This window comes from Aethalodelphis obliquidens, unplaced genomic scaffold (genome assembly GCF_003676395.1).
Source record: "Aethalodelphis obliquidens isolate GAN/ISIS:26980383/991018 unplaced genomic scaffold, ASM367639v1 scaffold2, whole genome shotgun sequence".
In the NCBI taxonomy this organism is placed as follows: Eukaryota; Metazoa; Chordata; class Mammalia; order Artiodactyla; family Delphinidae; genus Aethalodelphis; species Aethalodelphis obliquidens.
In genome coordinates, this window is record NW_020837946.1 from 48,606,893 (window position 1) to 48,626,987 (window position 20,095).

At 37.0% G+C, this 20,095-nt stretch overlaps 1 protein-coding gene across 1 annotated transcript in view; it reads right to left on the reverse strand.

Moving 5' to 3' along the window:
- ZNF804A (zinc finger protein 804A) overlaps positions 1 to 13,945 on the reverse strand; it is a 313,788-nt gene extending 299,843 nt beyond the window's left edge. The window contains exon 1 of the mRNA XM_027126426.1: positions 13,236 to 13,945. Coding sequence (XP_026982227.1) covers positions 13,236 to 13,346 — 111 coding nt within the window. The 5' untranslated portion in view covers positions 13,347 to 13,945. The remainder of the gene's footprint in view (positions 1 to 13,235) is intronic.
- Between the last annotated feature and the right edge of the window lie 6,150 nt (positions 13,946 to 20,095).

Below are 20,095 nucleotides of genomic sequence, written 5' to 3' on the forward strand. Positions count from 1 at the left end.
TGCCTCTGAATATCCCTTCTTCCACGATGTGGCTAAACTCAAACTGCCAAAAGGTGGGGAGAAAGAATAACTACATTTCTTTTATCACTGCGTATAATAGGACTTAGGGTTGTTGAAAAAATAGCAAAGTAGCACATTAAACACATCATCCGTAGATACCATTCTCATAAGAATCAACAAATTCTAAAGGAATGTAGGTTTTAAGACAGGATAGACAACGGGGAATCAATTCAGGCAGATTCCTGTCACTCCGGAGGTTTCTGTATTTAGCAGAATGCCCATATAGATTACCATCCAAATCAGAATAACTCTAAGAGTTAAAGGCGGTACCATGCCAGGACAACAATCTAAACTGGGATTATCCCAGGCAAACCCGAATGTACCATCATCTAATTATTTAAATTGATATACATTCGTATATTAGCTTATATTCTTCTTTACTGATTAAGAAGAACTAATGATCTTTCTTTCCCTCTCTTCCTTCCTTCCTTTTTCCTTTCTTTCTCCCTCCCTCTCTCTCTCTCTCTCCTCTATTTTTAATTCCTAAGATTGTGGCCATACAGTGGAACTTTGACCACTGAGTTGCTTCAGATTTCTCTAAATCTTACCAGTATTATTTTCAGATCTCTGATATTATATTCAGTGGCTGAGATAGGGGGAAGAGGAGTTCTTAATTGCTTTTCAAATAAATGATTGTTTTGCTCTCTGGACATGGCCAGAACTACTAGTAGAATTCTATGTACTTCCTGAGAAACAAACATGCAGACAGGCTGAAACTGGAAAAACAATATGCTCTCTGATTTTCTAGACTACAGTGGGGGTGTAGCAAGACAGTAGTTAGAGAGAGAGAAAGAAGAAGAGAAGGAAGGGGGGGAGGCGGGGTGGGGTGGGGCAGAGAGAGACAGAGAGAGAGAGAGAGAGAGAGAGAGAGAGAGAGCATACCTGTACATAATTTTGCTGTGTGTGTACATGTCTATTTTGCCTGTGTCCAAGAATAGATATTGTACTTATTTTATGTAGGGTACTGAGAGAAAAGAGAGAAGAATTTCTCACATGACCTATAGTTTCTGTAGTTGACATAATTGTATTGGCACTTTATTAATAAGTCAAAATAGTTGGCATGTTTAATGCCTAGAAGGTGAATAATTACTCAGACTATAGCATATCTGAACTTAATTACTGATATAGTATTTTAATTACAGTAATTTAACATTATAAGTAAACAATATCTTCTGTCTCTAGTTTTTTTCTTACATAATCAAATTATGCTTACAGCTATGCTAGGCACTGTACAAAGGGGATCAATTTGTTTTGATTCATTATTATTGTTATTATTACTATTACTACTATTTACTTCACTAACCCTTTACTGTGGAATAATATGGTAACATATTTTCTTAAATGTGGCTCTCCAGGACAGCAATATGTACCATGAAACATCTGAAATTTTATTAATATTATTCTAGCTAGAAAAAGCCTTGTGAGTTTTTGAGTAGAAGCATGTATCATAATATCAACTCCTCTAAATCCTGATCCATAAAAAATTGCATCTTTCATGTTGTATCAATAATTTCACAGTGATTAGTAACACAAGCAGAACAGTCTGTGTCATTTTATGTAATGTGTGTGTTTTCCCTAAGAAATCTAATCCCAATTTCTATGGAGGAAATTCCATTAAATTTTAATAGAACTGGGAAATTTGAGTCTCAGATATTTTTTAACTATTCTGTAATATCACATGTGGCAATCATGAAAATAAGGGTTAGATTTCACACTTTCACATATTTTTTATTTTGCATTATAGCTATTCTTGTTTTAACAAATGGTCATCACCATCCACTTTTATTTTGCTTAATAATGTAGTCCATGAAAATGTCAATCAAATGTAATTATAAATTAACTGTGACAATTATAAAATAACTATGACATAAATTGGGCATTACGAATCATAAATCTGGGGCTTCCCTGGTGGTGCAGTGGTTGAGAGTCCGCCTGCCGATGCAGGGGACACGGGTTCATGCCCTGGTCCGGGAAGATCCCACATGCCGCGGAGCGGCTGGGCCCGTGAGCCATGGTCACTGAGCCTGCACGTCCAGAGCCTGTGCTCTGCAACCGGAGAGGCCACAACAGTGAGAGGCCCGCGTACAGAAAAAAAAAAAAAAAAAGAATCATAAATCTAGTACGTTGAAAGTACTCAGAAGAAACCAAAATATCCACTTCAAGAGTGAAAACTGATACTTTTACAGCCAAGAGTGATAATCTAGTAAGGCATGGTTACACACCAACTCTCTGCTACCTCCATATTACTATACGTATCACATGTGACTGAGGTAGAGAATGGCCAAGAATAATTACTTGGGGAAGTACACAAATAAAGTATATAGCAAATACATCACATCTGTTTTGCATTTCCATATTGATTTCTTGGTCAGTAAAATTTTAAAGTGACTTTTAGTTAGTAAAACTGTGGTAATCCTATAGTTGACAAATTTATTAATGCATGATTATTTACTATACCTGTGTATACGAGAGCAAGAGGAAATGTTATGCCGCCCCCTAGTGTAAATATTAATTTTGTAATACCAGACCTGCAGTGATCCAAGACATTGCAAGGGAATCACAGCTACTGAAATCATTCTTGAGGAGAATTAAAAGAAATTCTAAGCTTTCCTAAACATCCAGCTTCCTAGGAGTACAGAGTATAGTTCCACAAACTTTATGAGACAAAAGAATGTCTTATATTTTAAGGTTTCCATAAGATTTTCATTTCTTTATCTACTGTAATAACTAGGGCCCAATCCCTCCTCTAAAGGAGGAGATTTTATGAATCTTGGGTGGAGATAAATATGTAAGGAGTGCCATGGGTAAACAGGAAAACAAAAAGGAAACGTTGATATTGTTCAACACTAAAAGTGTCCAAATTATGTAAATTTATACATATTGAATAGATGAGATTCTAGATATGAATGTTCCAGTATGAAATATTGTCAATAGCTACCCTCATTTATTGGGAGTTTATTAGGGTCAAACCTTGTGCAAATTACTTTAATTGCACATCTCACTTAATGTGCAAAACTGTTTTCTAGGTAGGTATTATGTATCACCTCCATTTAAGGATAATATAACTGATAGAAAGGTGAACTTGACCAAGGTCATAAAGCTAGTGACCAGTTGTGGTAGACTTCTCTTGTCTGATCAGTTACCTCTTTCTCTTACTAACATAACACTGATTTTATTGAGCTTAGCAATGTGCCTGGCTTAATCAATCATGTTCCCATTCTTCCCTGCACTTAGGAGTGGTCCTATGACACAACTCCAGCAGAAGAGATATAAGCAACACTGCTGAGTGGGATTTCTTAAAAAAAAAAAAAGAAAGAACATTCAACTTTTTGTCCTTCCTCTTTACTCACTTTTTCTAGCTTAGAATGTAGATGTGATGGCTGGAGCACTAACCACCTTACAACTGTAGGAAAAATACAAATAAAATCAGAGTCTTTAGTCTTGACATTACCGAGCCACTTAATGTCAAAAAATATCTAGTTGCATATTTCTGTTACACTAAAAATTTGATATAAAATATTATATAGGTACAGAGTTGATATTTGGGATCCTGGTTACAAAAAGTTTTACTCACTATTGATACAGAGGTCTGTTTAGGATTTGGGCTCAGGTCCATCTGGTTATAAAGTGTGCTTTCAACCACTGTGTAAGTATGACAGTAAATATTTTGACAAAGGCATGCTAAACTGGATGCAAGAACACAATCTTGGAGTGAAAGTGGTCATTCTCTTCCCTACTATGAAGGAACTTTGTCTCATTTCAGCAAAGAGAGGTGATTTGCTAAATATCAGGTTTTGAAGGAAGTACCACAAAGATTACGGTATTTCCGCTGACACTTCCTTGGAAGCCACTAGACCATGTCACTTGAGACCTTTCATTAAAGGAGGAGAGAATCCATATTTTATCCCATCTTTCTGTCCTTGACCACTTGTAAGTAAAATCATTTAGTTCAAACCGCTCATCATTAAATCCCTACCTTCTTTGTAACTGGCCTCACTTCCTCCTCAGTTACTTATTGTCCAAAACTTCCCTGCTTTCCATAATCCAAAGTGTTTGGCAATTTCCTAAATTCTCTCCAAACAAAATTTGCTTGCTCCACATCAAATTCTTTAGGTGTTTCCTATCTGAAGGACACAAACAAGGCAATTTGGATGGGTTAACCTTTGAATCACTGTTAATACACTGACCTTCCCCACCTGCCCCCCCACTCCCAGGGGCTGAATATGGGAGGAAATCTGTGCACCAGAACTAACCATGCCCCTCTGGCATGATAATTCAGCAAGGGTCAGGAGAAAGCTCTCAGGCTCACAATAGGGCTGTGCATAATTCAGTCTCATAGGAGGCGTCTAAGATGATCCCAAGAACTCTGAGCACTCCCCCCAAGACGACTCCTCTCTGTTGTGGTTCACCACTCCACTGCTACCACTGCCTGCACTGGGATTATCGGAACCAGTTTTATACTACCCTGTATACCCAGTAATGTCAGTTGCCACAGGAAGTCCAGAATTCCCAAATTTTTCTTCATCTTCTGGACTTCAATCTCCATGAGATTATGTTACAACCTCTTTTATGACAAAATTCTCTATATTCCTACATGTCCTAAAACACTTGGACTGTGCCTTGAATTCAGAAATGTCCCTTATCAATGAAATCTCTATAGCTTTAGACTTTTTGTTGAAGTTTTACTTCAGCATTTTGCACCAACTGAAGTTTGTCTCTCTTGAAAAGCCTTTCCCCTTTATCTCTTAAGAGATGGGAAACTGTTTTATCTCCCCAGAGTCCTCATAAGAATGTGCCAGTGCAGGGCACATGTCTTCCATGCTCCACCTTGGTAATCTTCAACCATTCTCCTTCCCTCCCTCATCCCTAAGACTCCCCGGCTTTGGGTCTCATTTCCTTGAAATTCTCTGATGGTCTTGCCTCCATTTTCTTTGCAACCATCCATGTCATATCTGAGAAAGAAAAAATCAGCCCCTGGGAACTGTCAGCTACGAACTTGTGTAGATCAAAAAGTAAGGTATGGGGCTTCCCTGGTGGCGCAGTGGGTGAGAATCCGCCTGCTGCAGGGGACACGGGTTCGAGCCCTGGTCCAGAAAGATCCCACATGTCACAGAGCAACGAAGCCTCTGCCCCACAACTACTGAAGCCCGCATGCCTAGAACCCATGAGCCACAAGTACTGAGCCCGTGTGCCACAACTACTGAGTCTGCACTCTAGAGCCCGTGAGCCACAACTACTGAAGCCTGAGAGCCTAGAGCCCGTGCTATGCAACAAGAGAAGCCACCGCAATGAGAAGCCCACACACCGCAACGGAGAGTACTCCCCGCTCACCGCAACTAGAGAAAGCCTATGTACAGCAATGAAGACCCAATGTAACCAAAAATAAATAGGAAAAAAAAAGTAAGATATGGTTCTGTTATCAAAGATAAACAGTTTCACAGTCCCCTAACATCGGACAAGGTCATTGATGAGCATGAAGGAAGCAGGAAAAAACAAGACCACTTCACAGTCATGTTTGGGGACCGACAAAAACAAACCTACTGTTTTTGTTATGAAACATCCCCATCTGCCAGCCAACATGAGCAAAAGCTGCTTCTCTACCAACTACAGCTTTGCCCCCACTCCGTTCCTCTTGCCTCCTAGAGAAAAAGCACTAAAATAACCAATTGTAGAATGGCCCTCCTTTCTCACAGGATAATCCAGAATAAAACAATGTTTCAATAAACTCCACAAAATCACCTTACACAATCCCAAAACCTATAAAACTCTCCCTTATTTCCTCTTCATGAGATGCATCAAGGTGTACAGTTTATCTTGTTCCAACAAGTACGAATAGGTCCAGCTTGGTTCAACTAGAGCTCTGTTCCTGGTGGTTTCTGGCTGGTGGTTACTGACACCATTCTGTGCATTTTTCATGAAAACATTTTTGTTTTGTAAAATTTGTCCTTCATTTTACATAGCCACCCATTAAAGCCAACTTTCTTAAATTTGGGTTACCAAATTGTACACTTTTGATATTAAGTTTAAAAATATTTTCTCTCATTTAAAGATAGCCTGATTTTCTTCAAGTACAATAAATGCATGTATGATTAGCTATTGGAGCTGAACAGATAAGAATAACTATATTTTACAGTTTTATAAAAGTTTTTTTGGGAGGATCCAGGGAGATTGATTGAGAGATACATAGTAATCCAGGCAAATATTTAAAATAAAGTTATTATACATTCCTTTATAAAACAACAAAAACATTCCATATTAAGGTTTATAAATTTTAACCCTAAATAGTTTAACAATGTCAATTTCACCAATTTCCAATTAAATCCAACTGGAATTGGATATGATTTATATTTCAAATATTGAGTTTTCTTATTGTAAAAGAGATGTAATAACTGATCCTCAGTGTACTGTTTGGGGTCTAGATCAACAGAACCAACAGGAGAGATGGAGAGAGAATTGGGGTGGTGGTGGAGGAGGCAGGTGGAATACATGGAGAGGAAGGGGAGAGAGGGAGGAAAAGAGAGTTTTAAGGAATTGGGGATTGACTCTGATTGTGGGTTTGTGGGGCTTCTGTAGGACAGGTCAGTAGGCTAGAAACTCAGGGCAGGGTTTGATGCTGCAGTCATGAGGCAGAATTTCTTCTTCACCAAGAAATCTCAGTTTTTGCTCTTACAGTCTTTCAACTGATGGCATGAGATCCATCCACATTATAGACAGTAATCTCCTTTACTTGAGGTCAACTGATTACAGACATTAACTATATCTACAAAATACCTTCAGAGCACCTAGATTAGTGTTTGTTTAAATAACTGGGTACTATTCTGGTTGACACATAAAACCAGTCATCACACTCAGCATAGCTCATTTTTCTAAAGCTATGCAAGTTAAAAGTGTTTTCTTATAATTTGAATATGGCACTGTCATCATAAACATTTAATACGTTAAATGTACTTACATTTAGAAAAGTACATAACTTTCTTCTAATGGTGCCAAACCATTATGAAAGAGTCCAGAGTACTACATCAGGTAATGGACTTTGTCATTTTGACAACTAGGATCGAGTTTTAATTATTTACTACCCCACTTTATATTATACTGTGCTAGGAAGTGTACTGTAATACATTTATAAAATTAATGAAACCTTGCTAGTTGAAAACAACATCATAATATTGTATATATGTTAATAATTTTCTCAGAGGCAAAGGATAATCTGATGAGATAAAACAGATCAAATGGTTTCAGGCTAAGATTTTTAGAGGATAGAATTAATAAAATTATTAATATTGTAGTTTGCAATATAAAAAAGTGAAAAATAAATATAAAAACTTCTTTATGAATTTTGGCTGCAGTATACCACAGATTAAAACTGCTATTTTTTTCTCTCTGGAAGGATTACTCAAACTCCTAATTACAACAATTGCCTACAATAGTAATATCTCAGTTAAACAGGATCGCTGAGAAAATTATTTCAACACTGTATTATGATTACATTTATTAAAAAGTATGATTTCCCCTATGTATAATACTTCTAAAAACTATTTTCTAAGTATGTTACATGAACTAAACATGTTTACCAAAAGTATAAAGACTAAAATTACATTCAAAATTAATTTTTAAAAAGACCAAAAACAACAAGAAATTACTAAAAACACCTGTGGTCTGAGCGAAAGTCTGCAATTTTAAAATGCAAAAATGCATCATCCTCAAATCCACGTTTCTATATTATAATTATTATGATAGGTCATAATATCCTAGATATATGATCTGGAAAATACTGTTAAGCAATTCAACCAATACATAATAAACAGTATAGAAACATACAAATATGCAGAAAACTTTTTGGAAGACTACTGTCTATCTAAAAGTTGGTACCATGAAAGGTAGAATGACGAAAATGTTTCTGTCTCCCCATATGTAAAATTTGGTTCTCTGACTAAACAAGAAGTGGAAAATTCAAGTGCCTTCACTGGTCAGGAAGGTATTATAAATAAGTGAAAACTTATATAACAGTAAAAAATAGTATAGACAGTAGCAAACTGTGAAGTGTATTCCCCTTTGAATGGCACTGAAGCCCAAATACTTTAAAACACAGTGCACACTGAACAAACTACTTCTGCAACCTGAATTTGGTCCTGAATACAAATACAACTATATGAAACCTTTGGATTAGTGTTCTCCAACGCTCTTGTTGATCTGTATTTTCAGCAAAAACGTAATCGCAGTCATCAATAAACTAGAAAATATTGGTGCATAATTGAAAAGGAAAGACAAGATAGTATGTCACTATTTGACTTTCAACTATCAAAAATAACTTAAATAATATTTCATAAACTTAAAAAGATATGTTAGAATCACGGATGTTACTTGACAATATTTGCCTTAAAATACTGCTTACATTTTTGAGTAGGTCATAATATCAGTATTTCAATCTTATTTTCCTTACTCCAATAATGTGTTCTGAAAACACACGTGTTGTAGTTTTGCTAGAATAAAAAACAAGTATAGCAAAGAATATATGTCACATTAAGTTCAGGAAAGTGAGACACAAGACGGTCTTTAATACTGAATGTATAATAATGTAAAAGAAACTTGGAAAAATATATAACTAATTACATGACCAAATTTTTAAAGTGGGGAAATTTAGCCATATATTATTCACCCTAACCCACCCTCACCCCTGACCTGTCTTGAGGATATTAATCTAACAATGAGAACATTTCAGCAGCACTAACACTTGTTTCTTTAGTCTTATGCACAACCCTAATTGTGCCACATAAATGGGTTTTAGTGAGTGGAGAAACCTTTTAAATTATATACTGTAGGAGATAAAGAAATGTGTACGTAAGGGAATGACATGAAAAATACTGTTATATTAGATAATGAAAATTAGAACAAAAGTCCATACAGTATATTTCAAAGACCTCCCTAATTTTAGTGAGCTCCTGTATACACAAAGGAAAAAACCCAGAATTTTTTCATACTTTCAAAATGAATACATATGAAAATATCTTGAGTGACAAGAAACCTGCAAACTTGTCAAAATATGTGAATATTTTTTCAACATATTCAAAATGAATGGCGCATCCATGAATACATTTTAACATAATATTCAGTGCATAATACTTAGCACAAAGCCTGTGGTGCCTAGAACAGTGCTTTGCAATTAAAGCATCTCAATAAATCTGAACGAACTAAATAACAAATATGTTGATAACTGATTAATAAATCAATACATCTTTTCTTGCCAAACCTGGTACTTAATATTTTGGAAATGGAGGACAGCCTTCAGGAACAGGGCTCAGGCAAGACAAAAATTATTGATGTTCGCATATTGGAGAATAAGAAATAAAATAAATTTGAATTCAAATTATTCTGTGAGTCTGGCCCTATTTCTCCACACGTAAAGCCAAGTGGAAAAGTAGAGTGTCTTCAAACAATAGATGACACCAATACCATCTCTTTATCAGTATCCATATTATCATACCAATTTCTATGGATTCCCTAATTTAGTATATAAATTATAAAGGAAATATGTCTAGAGTCAGGAAATCTGCATTATAATATTGACTCACTGCCTGACCTCAAATCAGCACTCCTTCTTTTTGAATTTCATAGTCTTTAAACAGACATAATACTCTTGTGAAATACAAAAATGCTGACCAACTAACAGAAGTAATAAACAAATTAGTAATGATTTCCAAAGTTCCACAAACTCCAAATTCCATATTAGAAGTGATTAAATATATATTTAAATTCTGCATTAAAGTATATATATTTTAATATTTTGTATTAAAACTTTAAAAATATATAATTAGGACAAAAAAACTTTTGTGGATCAACTGCAAAACATAAATATAACAAAATGTCTTTATCTAATAAACAGATGCATACACAATGGTGGTTTGGGATAATCAAAAGAAAAACAATAAGAATACATGGATTGTAAACTTTATTCATTGTCATTAAACGACGTAACTTATTCAGACATATTCTGGAGCACTAATAAAATATTAGCTTATTTCTTATTCCATGGAATTAAAGCTATATCACACATATGATGCTATTTATAACAGAAATCATCACAAGTAGAGTGAACTTTCTCTTTGATGGTAAGACCTTGCAAAATGGAGATTTGCGTATATTCAGTTAAAATTGTGAAAAGGAATATATTTAAAAGCCCAAGAATAGGATCAAGATTATCAACAGGCTTAATCTTTAAGTATGCTTAAAATTTTATTGTGTGAGTGACATAATATGATCTATGGAAAGGTCTGTACATTTTGATAATATCCTCAGTATGAGTAGCAGGATTACATTCTGGATTTAGGACTAAAGCAATTAACCAAGGTCAGTAAACAATGAGTTTTATTCTGTAAGTAAATTTATTCTATAGGTACCTTCTAATTCTTGAAAGAACACTGTATTAACAGTTATAGCCTATCTTAAATCAGTTCAAAAATTTTAAAGCCTAGAAAATAATGTTTTAAAAATATGAATTTAAAAAATGTTCAGAATATCCATTAGTTATCTAGTGGTTGAAAACTAATTGGAATTTCTTTGGAAAAATCCCTCAATGGATTTTATGTTTTAAGTTGTGCTTTCCCGAAATAAGAAAAAAAAAACAAAACAACCACTCATTAAAATTTTTTTAACTTAATACACATTTCAAAATGCAAAAATGTGATGATGTCTTCAAAGGCAAAGTTCACAATATGTCAAAATCAAATAGATAAGAAAGTAAAAAAGATCTCATAATTACTACTCTATAAAAATGGGATTCAAAACATGACAACCATAAATCCTTACTTGAAAATATTCAAATTGTGGAATATATATATTTTTAAGATAATATTTGTGTTTCTTATTAAGGTTGCTATTTCTGAGAAGTTTCAGGTTCAGTTTTCTCTTTTTAGCTTATAGTAAGTTTTAGCTTATAATAATTCTTCACAGCATCCTACTTGCTGTAAAAAATACATTTTTAGATAAGTATAGAAAATTATTTAATTAAAAAATTCATTTATGAATATATTTAGAATCTCTTCTGTCATAGACAGGTATAAATCTCATTCTCTTCAATAACAAAATCATCAAAAGACATAGAAAAGCCACACATGACATATATTACTTTTTAAAGTAATAGTTTCAAACATAGTGGAACCATATATGAAAAATCTACATCATTTCAGTCGGTGTAAATCTCTTGCACAGGAAACACTAACTTGGGCAGTTTGTAAACACAATCTTGAAGGATTAGCTATGAAGTCCCTATAAGTCCTTTTACCATAAATAAAATAGGATAGGAACTATTTCTAAGCCTTTTTATCCCAGTTTGTTGCTTCTGACATTTTCATATATTTAGATTTATTCATCTCATTTAGGTAGCTGCTCTTTAACACCTATTTTAATCTGAAGATTAAACTGGCAGATCTACAGTTTAACCTACCTTTTGTCAATATGAGTGATAAAGAACTAATCAACTTCAAACCGACAACAAACATTAGCTTAAGCAAGTTCAATCATTTATGGAAGCCCAAGGTTGATTTAAGAATCAAGATTACCAGAATTTTAACAAGTTGAGGTTTGGCAAATAAATGTTTTTTTCTATGAACTTTATTCTGTGGCTTTATTACCTACACCATTATTATAACTATGGAGATGAGATCTTGTTCAGTCAATAAGTTTGCCTTTTCTCATAAGTGAAACTTGATTTGAAAAACAAACCAGTGCACACTTTTTTCAAAATGAAGCGCTTCCCCTCCCCCAAATTACCTTCACATATAGTTGACTTCTCTAAGTCTAGCCAGAACACTTTCCATAATTACCTTAGCCTGTGCCTATTGCTCTGTATAGTACTCCACTAAGGAAGACCACAGAAGAGTATTTTCTTTGATCAACAACAACAGTAAACAATCTTATCCAGGACAATAATAAAAGCGATAAATTAACCCTACTTCTTTGAATCTTAAATGAGCTGAGAGGAAGATGTCCAAGAGATTCAAGGGAAAAAAGAAAATAATCAAATGAATCACATCAATGTCAGAATTCACTTAAAACTTCAGAAGAGAACTTTTCATTCTTGGAAGACAGATGCACAGCACATTTAGAAAAAAATTTATGTAGAATCATATTTTAAGATACATAAAGAAAATAGATGAAGAATACTGTATGTACTTTTGGACTAATTGACTCTGTCCTTAAACTTCTACTCTACCACCTTACTCGGCTCTACTCTGTTTGCAGTACTTAGCCTAATGAGCCTTCTCTCTACTTCCCTTTTTCGTTATTGGGTGTATAGTTCTCAGGAGATACCAAGACTTGGGAGTCAGTTCTGCAGGGAGGTTTTGTAGTTAAGAGGGGATATGAAAGAAAAAGTAAGGGCCATCACCCTGTACTATCTCAATGCTCAGCACATCTCTCACCAGTCAGGAGTCCTTTTCCTACTAGAATGCTGAAAGAGAAGCTCGGTGGTCCAGTGAGAACCTCCCAGGACTGCACGGGCTCTGTTTGTCTAACACGTTTTTCCTTGTGGCTCTGACTGTGTCAGAGTGCTCACCCGTCACACTTATCTCCAACCTCTTTTGAGTGAATAACTTAAAGCTGACGGCATGGGGTTCTGGAGTCACTCAGTTAAGCTTTGTACTGACAACTTCTCACTAGAGAAGTTTGCTGCCAGTCCTTCCTGAGACAGCCGGAACACAAACTCCTTCTGAGACCATCACTCAGTCCCGCCACTTGCCCTGCACCACCAGTCACATGGCCCCCCGCCTCCACGAGAGGCACCCACATCCTCATTACCTTCAGCTTCCTAAAGCGACAGAGGCTATAGGGTCACTTGGGGTTGGGGTTATTTTCTTTTCTTTCTTAAGAAAAGATCCTGTTGACATAATTTGTTTCGAATAAAGAGAAACCGTGGTAATCTCCACCAGGACGGACTGAGTTGGAGGGTCCCGAGCGTTGGGAAAGTGTCAACCAAAGCCATGGATCTCAGCTTCCCTGAGATTCCTACCTTTTTCTACACCAAATTCTCACCCCACGCTCACAAGACAAATAAATGAATATATTATAAACCAAATTGAATTGTGACACCCCCAAACCCTCACAATAACCTCAATCCTCCAAATGTCCTCTTAAACAGGAGACAGAGAGACAGAGAGAGAGAGGAAAACAGAAGCGATTACCAGAGTTTTGTTCCCGTTCTTGCTGAGAGGGCCCCGGAAAACTCCCTTTATGTTGCGAAAGTGTCCGTTGCTGAGATGCGTGGAGCTGATGACAATGTAGTAACACTCCATGGAGCAGCCGCCGCCTCCTCCACCGCAGCCGCCGCTTCCAGGCACCCCGCGCCAGCAGCCGCAGCGCGCCGGGGCCCGGGGAGGTTGGGCTAGGGACCCGCCGCCAGGGCGAACCGCCGCCTCTCTCGCACGCCCGCCGGAGACAGGATCACTACGCGCCTCTGCCGTGCGCGCCGAGGTTCCTCCGCCTCCGCATGCTCGCCGCGCTGTCCGTCTCAGCTGTGTTTCTCTCCTAATGCGCCTTAGGGCGATTCGCCCCGCGGGAGGATCCGGGGCTGGGAGGGGCCGGCCAGGCAGCCAGGAGCGGAGCGCGAGTCAATGCCGGCTGCGCGGCCGAGCGGAGCCGGGCAGCGGGAGCCGCCCGAGCGGCAGCGGCGGTGGCGGCGGCGGCGGCAGCAGCATCCCCCGCTCTCGGTGCCAGCACTCGGAGTTGCTGCTGCTGGCAGGCATGAGTGTTATTATATTGAGCGGCGTTGCCGGTCCATTGCACTGAGCCAATGGCAGGGAGCCACTGGGCTGATACTGAGAGCTGTCAGAGGAGTACATCTGTCACCCGCGGCCTCCCTCCGCCCTCCCCCGCCGCCGCCGGGACCCACGGCAGCGCCGGTCTGGGCGCGAGTGGGAGCGCGCGGCGAGCGGGACGCCCCCCAGCGCAGCGCCGCGGCGGCGGAGGGCCAGGGACTCGAAGGCCACCGCGGGCGGGCGGCAGAGCGGCCCGAGACCGAGAAGTGGGAGACTCCTGTAAGGTGGGGGCGGAGGGGAAAATGTAGAGACACGGAGATTTCTTGCCTAGCAGTCAGGGAAGGAGGAGGGGACGATGAGGCGGGGGGGGCGGTAAATAATAATTCAGCACGAAAAGCCAACCGCTTGCAACTGCGGCGTATCCAGGCAGGTGCCAGCTGCTTCTCTCTTGAGATAGTTACTACCCATTGCGTTTAGCTTATTTGATCTTATTTATTTTTAATGTGGTTTTAGTATGGAGGCTGGATTCTGTTCCGAATCTTAGAGGAAGAAAATGTCCCTCCACCCACCACCCATTTGTAGAGATCATAAAGGTTTGTGTTGATAGTTTGGGGGGCGGGGAGGGGTAGTTGTGGGGATACGAGTGAAATGGATAGAAAGTAAAAACAGATTCTTGGCTTATGTGTTCCTCGACCCGGAGTTCCCCTCACCCTCGTCCCCTGAGAACCTAGGTTCCTGCTAAATTGCCAAAGCTGAACGGAAAGGGATGCTTTGCCGCAAAGAAGCTGCTGCCACGAGCTTGCTTTGCGTTTCTCTACAGTTCTTTTCCCACCACAGAGAGTGGTAGCGAACAAAAGCGTTTGCCCTAGAAGCGACCTGAAAGGAAAATCTCCCGCAAAGGAACTAATGGGCTCGTTAGGAAAGTAGGGGATGGGGTCTGCTGCGTTCACTGAAGAGAAACCATCGCGCTGGGTTTTAAGGGGCCAAGGTAGCCATCGGCCTAGATGTGCCCTGCCACCCTCCCTCTCACCCAGTTGATTCTTTGTGTAAGTTTAACTCCTCGGAGGTGGTAGGGTGAGAGCATCCCATCAGGTGTATATGCGACTCATTAGTCCGCTCTTAAAAAGATCGATAACAGGCAGTGGGAGGCTGGGAGATGGTGGCTTCAATGGGTTTACTGAAGGCTTTATTTTCTTCTTGCCTAGAATGGCTTAATTGGTTAGAGCAGATTCCAGGCATTCTGATGCTCCTGCGTCAGAGCATACTGCACTTTGATATAAATTGTGTTGATCTTGTTTATTTGAAGGTCAAGATTTCAAGACAGTCCATTCTGGGTGTCCCATATATATGATTTTACATAGCAGTGACTCTGCAAACCACAATATGGTCCTTAAATGAATCTGCCAGTTCAATTTCACTCTTTGAAAGAGGAAGAACAAAGAGAGAAAAAGAGTAATTATAAGAGGCAATAGTCATGTGAGTAATTTGTAAATTACAGGGGTGAAAGAGGGAAGTGCTAGATTCATCTAAGGGAAACTCTCCATGTATCTTGCTTCAATTCAAACAAAGAAAAAAAGTTGGTATGGATTTATCAAAGCTCATTATGAAGTGTCAGTTATTTAGAGGTACTTGGCTAAATTTCTCAGATATCCACTTGGGGGAGTCTGGAAGTCTTGGGAGAAAGAGAAAGCAAGAATTTACAAAACTTCTATACTCTGTGGAACAGATCACCTAATAATTTGTTACAATTCAGTATGAACACAATCTTATTAGAAAAAAAAATTAAGTGATCTCCACCAAATACTGTGTGCAAATCAAATCCATTTTGGCTCCTTCCATTAGAGTTATTTTTAATTTATATTTTGAGACTGTAGTGATTCTCTGTACATATCACCTTGGGAACAACTCATGACCTGTATGATTTTCATTATGTCTTTTGAAGTTGTGGAAACTTGCAATTATTAGACAGGAGATAAAATCTTCATTTTTACTGAACCAAACCAAGGAATCTCCTAAGGAAATGGAAGATGGCCCATATGTGAAAGAATCAGATAATATAGATTTCTTGTGTATGTAAGTCATAATAATCTAAGCTAGGTTTTTTGCAATATTTTTCTTTCAAAATACTTCTGACAGAATGTTCAGATCTGTATCTACATCATGAAGCTCAATTTCCAGTTCAGGAAACAGGAACCACAGTTACTTGAATTGTCCCATGGAACAGAATATCGTCTATATGGGATGCTATATTGTGTTTCTACTGGCAAAGTTGATATATAATATATACCATATATATGATATACATACATTTATATGATGATGTATATATCCTAAAAACCAACTTTAGTGAAATAATCTCTGAAAAGATTCACTTTACTGTCAGAATAGTCTACCTTTGCCACTTACAAGCTTGATATGACGGGGTAGCTTTTGACTGCAATATCTAAACCTGTGTATAAATAGTAGTAAATACACCATAGGTCTGTTGCTAATACATGAAGGATGCTAACAGTTAAAAAAGGAATGTAAATTTTTTTACATAAAATTTATCCTCATTGTTTCACTACACATGAAGTAATCTATCTCAACATTACCTAACGCTGAGTGTAATCAGCAAGATTCTATACCCACAACTTGAACTTACACAGACATATATGAGAAGAGAATGCAGATTCCTTTTGCTTACCCTCATTTCAATTGAGTAGCCATATCTATACTGTAACGGTCATTCAAATAAAACTACTAATCACACTATATGATATTCATTATGCCGTCACCAATGAGCTCTGTTGCTAGTGGACTCTTCATTACATTACATCAACCTTAAAATTCAAGAGAAAAATAAGCCACCACCATGTGCATTCTGGCTTCTAATTACAGCAAACAACTCCTAGGCATAATGGAATTCTTCTATTAAAATATGAAATAATTTTTTTCATTTGATTTGCTAAAAATTAAGAGAAGTCAAGTAGGAAATCAGGACTTCCCCATCATCTCGGAGAGAAATCATACCTTTCTGTGGCAATAAATTAAAATCAGTAAACAGTGACAAATTATTGTGACCTTCCATCTTGCTGTTCCCATGTCTTTCCTTTTGTCATGATGCAAAGGAAGTAAGTACATAAGTAAGCATCTTCAAATTTCCTATTGTGTTACAATCTCTTTGATATCCATGGTCTGTTCCCATTATTTCAAATAATTCTGATTTATGTTATTAGTGGCCATTTTGGCATTGATTATTTCTATGGAACAATGCCACTCTTAATTTAAAAAATAAAAGATTTCCCTTTCAAAGACTTAGAAAATTTGTATTAGGTTAAACATCTATCTGCTATTGTAAACATGCAGAATCAATCTTTCTTAATCATAAAATTTTTAAAAATATGGGATCATTATAGATAACTTGGGTTTAATTACCAACTTACCAGCTGAAAAAATTACAATTAATAAATTAAACATAAACGTTTTAAGTAACTGACATTACTCTAAAAAAAATTGCAGTTCATTTTTTGCCACCACTACACTTCAATTTTCCCTTTCTACTGGTGCAGTTTCCCCTTCAGTTTTCCCCTTTCTACCACTGTGATTCAAATCAAGATCCCGTATGCTCTGTGCTTATATTAATTTACCTCACTCCTTGTTCCTCATTTTACTTTGCTTAGCCCAAAGCTGGGTACCAGGTTTCTGCACAGCAACTGAGCATTGTTCCTGACCTGTTACTGGCTCACGCAGAATTTCAGGATAAAGTTACTGCCGTGAAATGTAAAACCAAGGTCCTGCCTTTTTTCCCAGACCAGCAGCTGGACCCCTCTATCCTGAATCCCTGCTGTGATTCCCTCTGTCCAGTTCTTCCAGAGGGAAGTAAAACTTCCCTGAGTTTACCTACTGATGTTTGAGACCATACGTTGCTACCTTCGCATGACTGGACTTCCTACTTCCTGTCATTACAATCTCTGAATGCTTTTACTCTATCTGGATAACCTCCCATTGCTAAAGTGAACTATCCACAAATTAACTTCTGGGTCCCAGAAACTCAGCCTTACCTGAGCTTCTGTGAACCAAGTTCCCCTTCTTATATCATTTGAGAAAAAAAAAAAAAAAGCATATTCCAGTGTTATTCAAATGTGTCTGTGATGTAATCTTAGTGGTTACAGAGTATATTATTGGGATTCAGAACTTTCCTTTTTATTACTATAATAATCTAACAATAATCTGTAACTCAGTTCTGTCACTATATATCTCTTGTGTTTGCATTCATGTTTGTGATCACATTGGTGTCAAGTATTATTACTTTTATTATTTTGGATTAATGAGGAAAAATCTAGGAACTTAACATATAAATGTTTTGTTTATTTTAAAATGTGTTCAAATGATGTCATGACATGCTGTATGAACAAAGGTGTGGCATAAAATGGAGAAAAGTGGTGGGAGACCTATATCACCATACAGTACCCATATCACTATAATCATCAGGCATACTTAGATCAGTATTGACAGAAATACTCGTAAACACATTCATGTTTTGAGATAGGATTTGGTTTCAGCAAAGCAACATCATCTGTTGTATTAAATTAAGATTGCAAATTTGGATATTTTGTCTGTTGTATTTTTATTTGATTTCTATTTTTTGTTTTGTATTTACATAAGAGTTATAAGCATATGGGGTTTGATGCATATAAGCATATAAGCATAATTAGTTTGATGTTAACATATTTCAGTATGTCACTAGTGAACTTAATTTATGGTAGAGAATTTTTAAAAAGGATCTATATGTTATTCAAATATGAGAAAACTGGTATATGCTAGTCATGGGATAAGTATTGAATAACCATTACTGACCTTATCTGAAGCTGATACTATTGTGGTATGATTTGAAAAGAGATGGTGACTTTTTAAGGTAATTATTAGTTAATTATTACCTAAAAGTAGTCCAATCTCCCTATTCCTGTTTCTGTATCTCAGATCTGCTGTATTTAAATGTGGGGCCTGTTAAAAACAAATACTGTATTTTGAGAAATCTGATATCCTGTCAATTGTAAGATATATTCTTTTTATCTCCACTATAAATAAAACACACTGCCAATTAACTATAAGAAGCCACTGATTATAAGACATCTGAATTACAGAGTTGTTAAAAACAAAAAGGCACCTAATAATCAATGATATATTGAACCTAAATTTGGGTAGACACTATCACAGTTAATACCTAACTAGAAACCACTTTAAGATATGTCCAACTAAAGCAACCATGGAATATGGTCAAGGAGTGATTCAACTTCCTTAACTTCAGTTATTTCACCTCTAAAAGAAAGGGAATAAGCCAAATATGATCTTATGTATTTCAAGCTTTAATTTCTCTGATTCTTTGGCAACTTCTCTAGAGCTGATGTTGATCAGCCCTGGCAGTGCAGAGCACCATTTTAATTTCCTACTTCAGGATGTATGTCTTAAATAGCTGGGGGACATGCAGAAATTGTGGAAATGTGGAAATTGATACAAATGTAAACAATCAGAGAAAACTTTTATAATTTTGCTTGGGTTTAACCCTGGAAGTAAATTAAACGATTTATATTATGCAGTTCTTTCACATGTCTTAAAATAATGGTAGGTCACCTATTGACCAGTCTATTTATCTGATTCTGATAATGGATTTTACCTTTTTATTCCTTTACTTTTCAATTCTAATTAGTAAAATTGGGCTAGATGCCAGAAAATTGCTAATTTTAGAGTCAAAGCCACATTTCTAATACATTGCCAAAGAAATTAATATAATTGGATACTATACATCTTATTTACCGGAAGGAATAACATTAAGATATATTATTGTAAGTCAAGAAAAAGTTGAGCAATTATTACATTCCTATGTTTTACAGTCTTTTTTGGAAAGCAATCTGGCAACATCTATTAACATTAAAATTGCATATAACTTTTGACCTAGCCATTGCATTCCTGGGACTCTCTACATAGAATAAAAGGATATTCACAAGAATACTTAATGCAACATTGTTTAATTATTCATAGTTATTAAAAACACTGGAAACAAAGGGAATAATCATTAGTCAGGGTAGACTTTGTGTCTAATAATATAATAAACTGTATCTGTACCCACAGAGCTGACTCTATGAAAAGCAGTTTTAATAGGAGACAAGGAATGAGCTGCCAACGGTGCTCAAACCAAGTGAACATGATGCCTTGGAAGCTCTTCCTTCCAGGAAGAAAAAAAAAAAGTCAAATTTAAGGAGAGATTGATCAACTATGAGGAATACTGTTGATAACTCAGGTAAGAT